This window comes from Zalophus californianus, chromosome 2, assembly GCF_009762305.2.
Source record: "Zalophus californianus isolate mZalCal1 chromosome 2, mZalCal1.pri.v2, whole genome shotgun sequence".
Lineage (NCBI taxonomy): Eukaryota > Metazoa > Chordata > Mammalia > Carnivora > Otariidae > Zalophus > Zalophus californianus.
In genome coordinates this window covers 16,156,687-16,170,080 of record NC_045596.1, presented here as the reverse complement: position 1 = coordinate 16,170,080, position 13,394 = coordinate 16,156,687, and the positions used below count along the sequence as shown (strand labels likewise).

General features: G+C 34.6%; 1 protein-coding gene across 4 annotated transcripts in view; it reads right to left on the bottom strand.

Moving 5' to 3' along the window:
• The window catches only part of SLIT2 (slit guidance ligand 2), a 360,826-nt gene that overhangs the window by 140,107 nt on the left and 207,325 nt on the right, over window positions 1-13,394 (bottom strand). For all 4 annotated transcript variants that reach the window (XM_027599650.2, XM_027599652.2, XM_027599651.2 and 1 more), the window contains exon 5: window positions 9,320-9,391. In XM_027599650.2, the coding sequence (XP_027455451.1) occupies window positions 9,320-9,391 (72 nt within the window). The remainder of the gene's footprint in view (window positions 1-9,319; window positions 9,392-13,394) is intronic.

The window sequence follows — 13,394 nt, the reverse complement described above, 5'->3', positions numbered from 1 at the left end:
TTTTTCATCAACTGGTGGATTTCGTTATATTGAAAGGAATGTTTAAGGAAAGTGTTGTGCCCACTTTGACCGCTCATGAGAAGATCTCACTGCACAAACCTCCATTTGTCTGTATATGGTTCAAGATAAACAGTGTCAAAACCATGCAAAAGAATACTTTATTTCACGGATTCTGGACTATTTTTCTGTACCTTGTTTCTCTCACCCAGTTCACTTCCTTCTCTACTACCTTTCCAATTCCAGGCACTTCTGCTTTCTGTAAAGAGGAAAGGATCTGTTCTCAGCCATGCATTTAGTGACAGGCTGATTCTGTTTAGATGTGATTTCCAATTGTGCAATGAAATTATTCTGAATTAAGGCATCAGTAAGAGGAGAGGTTTTTTTTTTTTTTCACTTCTCCAAAAAGTAATATTACATTTATTCAGCCAAACATAGGGTACATTTGTTGATCTTTGGATAATAAAGGCACTAAGGTACATTAGGGACAGCTTCAGGATCCTTTCCTGGTACAGGGGTCATATCCCACGGGGAAGCAAGCTAGCACTTTTCTTATTTTCTGGAGAGAAAGAATCGCATAGATAGTATTATTGGCGACTTCTTTTAGACCTTCAGCCGACGTATCCTAGCACAGAATTTTGTGGCTTCTCTTCTATATTTCCTACCTCCAACCTCCTCTGTTTCTGTTTGAATTCCAAATTCCATCTCTATCTGATCCTTCACTGTCTTAGTTTGCAAGTGTGTATTCTGAAGCAAGTGTTTATCTTTAATTTCATGAAATTGACGATATTAAAAAGAATAGAAATATTCAAGGTCTCTTGCAGCATTAACATTCTATGATTCTCTTTTCATGGGTCACTACTTTTCTTATGTTGTCCTAGAATAACACTAGATTGCTCGTTTTAATTTTTCCTAGTCCTGGTACATTTAGTCTTTGATAACGCAGCATCTCTTTATCAAGAGGTGTTACTCTGAGCCTCGCAAACATGAAGTTTCTAAAGCAGATCTGATTTTCTGAAGACAAAAAAATGATTTAGCTTAGTTTCAGATTTTGATTAATTCTAGGTGTGAGAAACAATATATAATGCTGCTAAGTATAAATTTTAGAAATAAGCATATTAAATAAAAGAAAGGTTGGGCATTTGCTTACTTGGCATCCTGAAATATAATCGGGGATACTGCATTCTGTTACTTTTTATGCCTTTTTCAGGGATTTCCTGTTTTCAGTTATTAAAATTTGGATACATATTGTGTTTGAATTACATATATAAAACTCACCTTCCTGAATTAACTTCATTTGGTTTTGTCCTTACCCATAGAAAATCCATGCTGCACTGCAGGGTCCAAGCAATAAGATTTATTACCAACTGATTTTCTTTTTGTAAGTATTAGAACACCATAAAATGTACTTAGCTCTGAAACAATACTGAACATAAAAAGTCTTTAATAACTTTAAAGCCAGGGGCGCCTGGGTGGCTCAGTCGGTTAAGCGTCTGACTCTTGGTTTTAGCTCAGGTCATGATCTCAGGGTCGTGAGATTGAGCCAGTGTTGGGCTCCGAGTTCAATGTGGAGTCCGCATGAGATTCTCTCCCTCTTCCTCTCCCACCCTCTCTGCTCCTCTCCCCACTTTGTGCTCTCTCTCTCTAAAATAAATAAATAAAATCTTAAAAAAATAACTTTAAAGCCAGACAGAGTCTCTCAGTATTTCAACAAAAGTATTATAACTATGCTCTGGTTCTCCAGGGTTTTTAGGTACTAGAAATAGAAGTTTAGTTCATATTCATATTACTATAAATGGCAAACTTCAAAAGTTTAGTTGACTTAAAATAATATATCAAAGTGATTAGAATCAATAGGAGGGAGCAACAACATTTTCCCATTTGGAAAGAACCCTGGTAAAACATATAAATCAGATGGGAGAAAAAAATGTTGTTAAGGATATGGGCATAATCTGTTCTATTTCTTCCCTTGTGCACATAAAATTCAAGTCAATATGAGTGCGTAAATACACAAATCTTATGCCAATAATGACTTTTTAAGAAGAAGTAAAGATTTAAGTTATAATGGATAAAGTACATAAGGATAATATAAATTGACCCATGTGAATGAACACCGTAGGTTGAAGTTTCAGCAACCATGTCATTTAACCTCAGCATAAAAGCACATAGGCACTAACCCAGGTATGGGTGAATAAAACGGCCAAAATAAGGACTATCCCCTGAGGAATGCAAAATAATTTATTTGAGAATTCAGCCCTTTTGCAATCTTTCAAGCAAAATGTTGTGGGTTTTGTTTTTTGTTTTGGTTTTTGTTTTTGCATAGGAATAAAGAATCTCAGTTTTTATTGGAATAACCTATGGTATAAAGTTATGTCCACTTGCTAATTTATTAGGGAAAAGTCAAAGGGTAAGCTCTAAGAGATATGGTACCAGAAAATGGAGGAACAACAATTAAGTAGCCCTTTATGTTCTAGTAGCTCTTGTAAACTAATCAAAGGTGGTAGAAACTGAAACTGACAATAACAATTGCTTACATTTATTGAATGCATAACAAATGGCATGGTCTGTAGATGTGCTATCTCATTATTCCACACAATAAGTTGAAAAGGTAAATGTTCTCATCATTCTGATTTTACAGAAGAGAATATGAAGCTCACAGAAGTTTAATAACTTATTCAAAGTACATAATAAATATGTAGTGAAATCTTAATTCCAATTTAAATCTATGTATTGCTGAAGCCCCCACTCAATAGTAAGTGTCCAGGGAAAGAGATTCAGGAGCTATTCATTCTGTAAATGAAAGCTTCAGCTCAATCTTTGATAGCCAAATTTCAAAGGCGAAGTCAGCATATAAAGAGTGCTATAGAATGTCAGGGAAGGAACAGATTACCCTAGGCTGAAGCAGTCTTGTGTGAGGAAGGAAAAATCTTGAACCTTAAAAAACAGGTAGAATCCAGAAAGAAAGAAAGTGTGTATTCTCTGCAGAGGGAAAAGACCCAATCAAGAACAGTTGTGAGCAGAGGTTCTACAATGTTCACAATGAATATTTGCAAGAGAGAGGCCATTATGGCTTGAGCAAAGAGCTTGTGGGCAGATTCACTGGGAGAGGGCTCTGGGAGCCTGGGTGGATGTCAGAATGTCAGGACGAGGCAGAATATCTAAAGAGAGCATGGTATTCAATAAAAGCCACTGTTTTCTCAGGAAAGAGTTTACATTCTTCAGAACCTATAAAACTATTACAATATTCTGCCATATCCCCAAGGCTTTGCCATAGGGCCAAATCATTGTGTTGTTGTTGTTTTTGATAAGCTGAATGATTTTTGAGCCAGGGAGTGAAGGGATTAAAAAAGCAATGCTTTATAGAAACAAATCTGTCTGCAATGTTAAAATTATCTGATGAGACTATGGATTGGAGATCAAAATTCAATTAGTAGACTACTGTAATAGTTCAGAGGTAGCAAAGTGTGCCTGTTCAGGGTTGGGGAAGCAAGAAAACTAAAGATCTGTTCTATCTCAAGGACAACATGGCAGCCATAGAAAGATCATGCTAATTCTTATTTTATACATATGTGAATTAGATTCCCAATCACTCAATCAGATAGTCTTGTGTTTTGTTTGTTTAGGGAAGTGTTTATGAAGATATGTTATATAGATTCTTTTTCACATAATAGAATGATATCATTGAAGAAAAATGCTAAGGCACCCTGCAGACAGAGCAAAAAGAAAAGTTGGAGAGGCTGTTGGTAGCAAACTTGATCAAAGTTGTTGGGGATTATTACAATTCAGGATTCCTTTCGAGTGAGTGTAAATCAGGCAGGTTACAGGACCATGGACAGCTCCCGTGGTACTTCTAGCATCTGCCAAGTACACAGACAACTGTTCTACAGACAATATTCTGGATGTTAAGAGGAGCTCTGTTCATTGAAATGAAACTTAAGTTCCTTACTATCTATCTAATGAAGAGCCATCTCTACAGGTTTGTTCAGAAGGTTCTACATCCCACTAAAGACCTGTGGCATTTAATCTAATGGGAAGGATAGAGGCTCCCTTGAGTGAGAAACCAACCACCCCTTCAAAGTCTTATCACCCTCAGGTTTACTGAAAACACTCTAAGAAGGAGCTGGGGGGGAATAAAATATACAATTTAAATTTTATATCAATGAATTTTATTTTTATGACAATATACTAAGTATATAAGTATGGTAAGAAATATAATGAACTAAACATAAAAACTAGCTGATTATAGCAGATAATTTGCAATTATGACAACTTATAAGACACAGCTAAAAGAAGTCTTGCTTTTGCATGGTAATACATATAATACACTCTTCTAATTGTTACATATTGATTTATAATATGTGAGCAACACTTGTTCCTTTATTGTTATGAAGTATCCAGTGGGATACTCGTTTCTCTAGTATTTAAAACCAGGGAAATGTAAAATATAAAGTAAAATACAGAAGTCTTTCTGTGTCCCTAGTCTAGAATGGTGGATTTTCCTTCTATGGGTTTTAATGGATCCATCAATAAAATAAATTGATGATGACAGAGTTCCAGGAAAAATGAAATTTCTAAATAATATAAATAGCTATATGACAACATATAGATTAACTCTGTCTTTCCTGTTTGCCAAATCTTCTTATTGCCAATAATCATTGCAACACGAATTGAGTGATTTGTTTCCTAAAAAGTCATGGCCATACATATTTGTTTCCCAAATAATATGATGACTTGCTCAAAGAAAACCAAACTAAATCATCTTATAACTTGACACTTGTCTATAAATTAATGTATGTTTAAAAAGGAAAAATAAAATAAGATGAAAACAGAGAGAGTGGCAAACCATAAGAGACTCTTAACTCTAGGAACCAAACTGAGTGTTGCTGGAGGGGAGGTGGGTGGGGAAATGGGGTAACTGGGTGATAGGCATTAAGGAGGGCACCTGATGTAATGAGCACTGGGTGTAATATGTAACTGATGAATCACTAAATTCTACCCCTGAAACTAATAATACACTATATGTTAACTAAATTGAATTTAATTTTTTTTAAAAAGGATAAATATAAATATTTTCCCTAATCTGTTTTTTAATAAGAGGCAGTTTTCCTGCAAAAGGTGGGTACAACTCATAAAGGGTTAAGGGAATTGGGATAGTACAAGCAAATGGAAGGACATGTATTTATTTATAAAGACAATAAACACTACAGTTTGCCTGGAACATAGAGTACATTTTGAGGGCATACTGCAAAATAAAAAAAGAAAAAAGCAGGTGTGATTTATCTTACAAGTATATCTAAAATAATACATGTTGGAATTTAAATGTTTTAAGTGTTAATGTTGCGCTCACTAAAGAAACTAAAATTATGTTAAAGTTTACTTTTGTGACATGAATAACAACTAGCAATCTATTGAAATTTTAAGTTCATATAGTTGTATGTTCTTGCTTAAATCTTGGGATAATTATAACTAGGAATGTTTTGTCATAAAAACAAGAGACTTGGAAAATCTTTATACCCTTAAGGTGCATGCTTAGAGAATAAGCTCACAAGTCTCAGCAATAAAGCAAGGCTTAAATTAAATATTCTCCTAAATTATTCAATGAACTGGAAATAACTCACAGATACTTGTAAACAAAATAGTTTAAATAATATAACATGTCTTAATTTGAAATTTGATCAGGAGGCAAGAAGGCTTTACTGCATCAGTGTTTCAATAAATTAAACATAAAGTTTATAAGGAAAAATCATATAAACCTTGAATGTCATTTTGGTGAGGCATCACTTGGTAATAATATGGTATCGATACTTTAATTCAGACTTGAGTGGGGAATTTAAAAACATGTAAATACTATGGAAAAGTTGCCAGTGACTATTATAAACACTATAATTTAGTTGGTATTTTAATATGATCTTGTTATTCTCAGATCTCACCATCTAAAATGTCAGGAAAAAGAAAGTGATTTAAGTTGCAGCTGGAGAAAATTAAGTAACAAAATAAAATATACAGGGTTTTATTCCAGTTAAGAAATTAATAGCAATAAGAAAAAAGTTATGGGAATTCCTCCCTGGAGATGTTTAAGAGCAAGATAAATATCCATCTGCCTAGAATAGTTTTAGTGTGGCTTGCCTGGAGGAAGCGGAATAAGATCTGCTAATTTGCAAAATTTTCACAGCATCAGTTTCATATCATCAAGTTGCTGCCTTGAGCATATTTAGCCAATCCACAAGATTAGAGTAAGTGCTTCCAGGGAAAATCTTCTGATAACTGGAATTTGCTCTGAATAAGGCCTGAATGTGGTAAATCCAATAAACCTGTTACAGCGCACCAGACTGGGCATTTAGACAGCTCTACACAAAATATCGTCGTATTGTCGTAATGCAGTAAAGAACATATTTCTTCTGTCTAGACTTCTTTTTTCTCTTTTATTCTCTGAATGAGTTAGAACAGTAGACATCCACCATGCAAGATTACCCAAACTGTAAATGCATACAGTGGAATGATAAATAGGACAGAGTACTGTACCTCTCCTTCCCATGCTTAATATTAATAATGTTAATTTTTGAGTTGTTTTATTGAGTCATTACTTGATGACTGATGGTTACCTTGAATAATAATACAGATTAAAATTTACCCTCAGTTCTAACATATTTTGCCAGACATCTTCTTAACTTTTAATGGTTAAACTAATCTTCATACAAAGCCCCATGAAACTGCTAATTTTTTTTTTTTTTTGGAACAATGTAGTTTGAACTATGTTTCAATTATGGAAACATGCATTTTAACTGTAAAATTCTATAAAATTGTAGCTTTGATTCTAATTAATTATATAAGCCTATAAATGCACTGTGGTATTTCAATGTTGCTCTAAAGGTCTTTGACATTGTTATGTGGAAGGCAGAGAGAATAGTGGAAATCGATTCTAACTTTGCATTGATTCTTTAATAGATTCTAACTTCCTCAATCTACCCTTGTCTGCTGCGACTCACCAACACATAACATGAATCAATATCCTTGAATCCTTGAAGATTCCTTTAGATTTTCTTTCAGGAACTCTTTTCTACGATTCCCTGATGACCTCAAGCCATATTTTTTATCTCTTTCCTCAGGACCTGTAGCATGTAATACCTCGCTTATAAACCAAGGTCTGGTGTATATTTAGTAATTTCTGCTATACTTTCTTTTTCCACTTATTAGCCCCATGTCCAATTGACCCATACTAGACACGGATCTACCCTAACCATGCCCAATATTGCAAACTACTTCATGTTCCACTTTCCTAAATCTTTACTACACCTTTTTAAGGGCTAACTTCTAGTAGTTGATTAGTGAGTACTTACAGAATGAAATAATACACTCCATTTTATAGCATTTTACTAAAAGGCCTTTCACATATCTTCTTTCCCTAATAACCACATCGAACCCAAGCAATTATCATATTCATTTTACAGAAGTGAAACTAAGACTCAATGGAGTTTACTGATTTGTCATACCTACAAATACAGTAAGTAGCGAGATTCCAAGACTCTAGTCCTAAACCCATCTCTCTGTATACATATTAACTGCCCTTAAATTTGGAGGGAAAATGATGCATATAGGGGAAGAAAAAGATTTTCAAGATCCTGCTAAATCAATATCGCATTCTTCATAGCACACTGGCAAGCATCTCACTTTTCTTTTTATCTCTAAACTTCTAAAATCACAGTCTTTAAGGATAAATAAAGAGGACATAAGGAGGAATCCCATCATGACTAGTATCCAATGGGATAATGCCAAATGTATCCCTAAATATGGAAGATGGGCTACTTATAGACTTGGATTCCCTGAATATCTTTACTAAGAAGATTAAAAGCCACCTGTTTTAAGGATTTAGAGATAATACTATTGTAAGATTGCAAGTGGCATTCCCAGAGGGTGGTCAACTATAGCCATGATTACCCTTTTAAGTGACATACAGGCAACTTGAGTAGGTGCTGTATTGGGATCTTCATATAGTTCTGACCAGACATAGGATACAAAGGTAGTTTTGAACACCTTACATCTCAGAATCTGCCTGAAGACCTCCTCAAACACTAGCAAGAGCAGATAAAAAGAAAGCAAATAAAATCCTCTTAACATGCAAACATTCATGAAAACCTAGGGCCAGAATTTTAAGGGCTCCACACAGTTATATCTAGAAGTCTACTTGTACATTTAGAAGGTACAAATTTAACGCAAAAATCATTTACACTGAGGAGAAATGCAGAGGCCAAAACTTGCAGCTTTATAAACAGTCACCCTCTTTGACGACAGAAAACATCTGTCTCACTCTTCCTACTGGAAAAATAATGTTGTATCCCACCATGGAGAATGCCAAATATAAGTTAATTCTTGAAAAGTGCCTGCATTGTTTATCACTAGCTAAGAAATATTGAATTCCTGATAGTTAATCTCAGCACACAGAGGCTTTTTTCTCCCTACATTCCAAAGTAATGTAAAAGCTACGGACAACACTTTATGTCCTAGCATTTGCAGTCAATCAAAAACAATCATTTTCAAAGGTTTGTGTAGTATTTTAGAATTTATAAGATATATATTGACAAAATTAGGATTGTTACTGAAATCTTAAATCTGATATGTATCTTCAAAGCAATAGGCACTTGCAAAAAAACACTTCTACACAAGACACTGGATTTATAAAAGGAAAATTCAGAAACATGGTTTCCTTTACTTCATGCTTTTTTTTCTTTTTAAAGAGGGTTATACCCATATTCTTTCATAAAGATATGAGGGGAAAATATGCAAGAAAAATATTCACACAAAGGGAAAGACATAATTTTCTCATTCTCACACTTTTGGCATGTAATGAAAACAGTGATCTAAAAGTGATAAAAACAAAAACAAAAACAAAAACCCTACAGCTCCAGGCATCTCTAACAAGAAAATATTATCTACTCTTTCTAGAAAAAAATAGTTTATATTCTTCATTTCCAGTAAACACTGATAACAACAGAAAAGGGAGTTACTGATGTAAGTTGACAGTAAAAATGAAGAAAATACGCTGTAAATACTTTTTAATCAAATCCTTTCTTGAGATTTCACAAGATTAATCACAAAATTTGAAGAATGAATTTGGTAACAACTTCAGACGCAAGACATCTTTTACATGAGAATTTCTCCAGATAGCTTGTGAGAGCCATTTAAGACTTATTGTTACAAGCTTTCCTAAGCAAGCATGAAGATAAATAGGGCTTTCATTTTTTTTCTGACACATTATTCAATATAAATTTAATGTTGAAAATAGATAACTTTAAAACAACAGTATAAGTTAGAAAAAAATACTTACAGATTTTTAATGTCAACTGCCCCACGGAAAGCCTTCCTTGGAATTGCCTGAATTTGATTTTCACTGAGATCACTGAAAATGACAAAAAAGGAAAAGGTCAAGTTATAAAATATCATTTAAAATTATTTTAATCAATGTGCTTGACAAATAATAAAACACCTCTTAAAATACCTGAAAAATACTACCAGGATCATAATTAAATCCATATCATCAGATGCAATTTCTAATACAAATAATTTATATTCATAATATAGATTAAAGGTTGAACTAAGTGGTTTCTTGAAGTACTTTTCCAGATTTTTACTTTCATAATAAATTATAAAATATGATTCTCTTAAATTTGAGTTAATTCAATTCTGTGTTATACACTATTCCTTTAAAACCCCAAAAACAAAAAACAAAAAAAACCCCAAAAACAAAAAACAAACAAAAAATAGCAAATTGTTCATAACTCAATTTCAAGGGGTTCTCAGGTTTTAGTACTTGATATTTCTCCAACATCATTGGCATAACTTACAAAGTATATACGAAAGAAGTCCATTTTAACATCCTAGAGAAGAGCAGCCAAAAACTGATAAAACCTAGGCAGCATGATTAAGTTTTTGCAGCGCTTTAAGTAATGTTGAAAATGGAACATGGCAGTACCAGCCCAACAATAAAAGCAACAGTTCTTGCATGAAATATTAACAGCACGTTGATTTAAAACCTTCTTTAAATAATTCCATTAAAACCATAAACACAGACTGTCTATATTTGCATTTTAATTTAATTTAGAAATACATTTTAATCAAGGGGGAAAAAAGCACTCTTTCAGTTGGAATAAGAAGTTTGTAAAAATCACTCATCTCATGAAATGGATCATTATTTTTCCCTCAGAGTTCAGGCAAATTCAATGAGCTTACATAGTATTAGCCTTAACAAGTAGGATATAAATATACATGCAGGAAATGTAACTGAAAACAGGGAAATGCTCATCTAATTTTAAGTCACACTACCAGACAGCAGAACGTTGAAATATCAAATAAATAAATTATTACAGTCACAATGATGGTGCTAAAATTATCTTTAAAATTCTAAGATAGCTGATGCACATTAAGAAAGATGAAACTACTAACCACAGGTGCTTAGCTGATGAAAACAGAGCCATTTTCCAATTATGTGGAAGTGTATGGGATGGATTCATCCACATCCTCTCCCCTAACGCTTCTTATGACCAGAGCTTGTTGTTCATATACTTGTGGTCACGCAATAGAGATAATTGGCAGATAGAGAGATTTAGTGTGTGGTCCTGACCTCATTAGCACCAAGTTTTAAACAACTGAGATTTGCATTCATATCTCAATATTCTCAATGTCCAAATAAAAAATGTTTGCTAAGCAATTCGTAAAGAAATAAATGTTCGTCTATTTAAGGGGTAAAGGTCTCTAGGAAAAAAAAAAAGCAAAACACACATATTTTATTTCAAACAGTAAATTTATAATACGTGCTTATGTAGGAGTTAAGGCAGTCATCCATTTCCTAAGTGCTGTAGCTCTGTTACTGCTTTCAGTAATTTCAGTATATACCTAAAAGTAATAAAACTTCATTTCCTTAAAAATTGCTTATTTCTCCAGCTTGTCATTGATTCAGACTGACTTCCTTCCCTTAATTGCATCATGTTAAGAATGTTTAACAGTGTGTATTTAACAGCCTTGATGCTGGAAAAGTGTTGAAAGGAGGCTACCGAGCAAGGAGAAAGTAAAGAAAAACACTGGAAAAAAGAAAAACCAGAATGTAATACAAATGAGGAGGGAAAAAACATTGAACCCAAGCAAATTTGAATCTGTAATGCGCCATGAAAACCAACAATGGTGTTGTTACTGCTGTCTCTGTCAATTCAATGTTTTCTCATCACTTATGTTTCTCTATTTCTCCTAAGACAAAGACTGCCTTGGAGGTTGTAGGTGAATAAAAGTGGCAGAGCTGTTTCTTCAGATCTTGCCAGCTTTCTAGGCTCTGCAGTCTTCCCATCCAGCTGGTTGGGGCCATTTCATTTGCCACCTACAATCTCAGCTCTCCTCAGTCTCTATGCACAGTTTTTCCTAGGGTCGTGTTCTCAATGGGGAGATGGTGGGATGGGAGGAAATTCAGAGGGATGATATTAGGTGGTTCATAGAGATATCACTGAAGAAAGTGAAATGCACAGTCAGAAGACCATTCCTTCTAAAATGGATTTTAGTAGAAGCTTCTGAGTCCCATAGGCAGAATTCTAGAACGTGGAAGAGTTTTATACTGCTAACACTTACCGATCTTTTCTTTTTATGGAAGAATGAGAAACTGTCAACTGCCAATCTCAGTGCCTCTTTACTACCCTAGGTCAATGGTTTAGGTGTGGCTGCCCCCCAACTAGACTGCTTCCAGACTAGTTTACAGGTTCTCTGCGTTTGTTTCCAGTCCACCAGGGCAGGCAACTTCAATTCTGGATCACAGGCCCCTTCAGTTAAGTGGACCATGTTCATCAATGACAGGAGAAAGAAACTTAACACATTTTCAGCACCTACACTATACAATAGTTAATTTTTTATAAATAATATATTATCAAGTATGATCTGTATTTCCTTTAATCCTCATAACCATCTTGCCAAGTAGGTAACATTATCCTGGTTTTATAGGAAAGGAAATTAAGCTTCAGAAATGTAAGGTATTATTTCTAAACAACAAGACAAATGGTTTAAGTAAATATATAAGAAATATGGATAAATACTGAGTCAGGATTTGAGGAATTCTAAAGATGACACAAGGGGCTACTTAATCAATCTCAATATGTCCTTCCTGTGCCCCAGAACTTAAAAGGCTTTTCCTTAACTTATCCTAGCCTCTGGTTTATGTCCTTTGCAAAATGATGGATTGGACTGTGTTAGAAATGACTCATTTTCTATATATAATCAGGGGGAGGTTACCAGTTATTTCAATCCAACCTATATTCATTTTTAAGATCTACTACATGCAAGGCATTGGCTGATGTTGCAGGATTGCTGAGCTGGGGTAAGGCCTATTTCCTGGCTTCAGGAATTTTCAAATCCAGTAAAGAAGATAAGCAAGTAGCCAAACAGAAGGCCAACTGAGAGATTTAAACAAATTATCATGAGTCTACAAAAGCAAGACAGCACACTAAGAAAAAAGGTAATGTGAACGTGTCTAGATGTAAAGGCGAAGGAGTGGAGGACAGCACTTCTAGTGAAATAAATGTCACAAGTGAAATATGGAGGGGAAAAAATAGAACTTTTCATCAGAGTATCCTTTGGTCTGATTTGCTTAGAAGGTGCAACATCTACAGTAGAGTAATAGGAGGGGTGGTCAGAAGATTAAGTCAAAGGTGTGATGAGTAGATTTTTGGTACCGATTGAGAAGTGCATTCTTATTTCAGCACACAATATTGGGGAGGGAAGGGTGGTAGACAGGATCAGGACAGAGGCTGTACCTCAGATAAACTAAACTGGCGATGGGATTTAGGATGAATACGTGGAGTCAAAGACTTGAGTCTGCAAGACCAGATACAAGACTTCTATGATAGTCGGGGAAAGGGTAGTGAGAGCACAAGCGATAAAACAACCAACAATATATCACTTGCTTACCATGGGCCAGTTAATAACTGCAGCATCTCCTAATCTATAGATAGAAAAGGTGGAGAATATTAAGAGTGGTATCAGGGATGCATGAAAAAACAAAACTCAGGAGTAGATTGTAGGTGGATATGGATTCAGCAAGGGAGAGAAAGGAGACAGAAGTTACTTTGAACTTAGATTAAAGGTAGTGTTAATAAAATTGGGAAATCAGAAGAGCCATTTGCAGTGTTCATTATGAGTTTGGTTTGGGAAGTTTTTCAATCCAGTTAGAAAGATGTGATATATCACATAGTTTGGTGACAACAAAGAGAGTATATGCTCAGTAAAACATGCGTGGTAGCTGAGAAAGGTGATCTAGAAGATCAAAGAAGTAAGTCACTGGAGGTTAGATGGATCCAGGCCACTTTCAAAACAGAATGGGATTTTTTTTGGACCTTGATGAAAATGACAGAGCTCAGTAATTCTCAGCC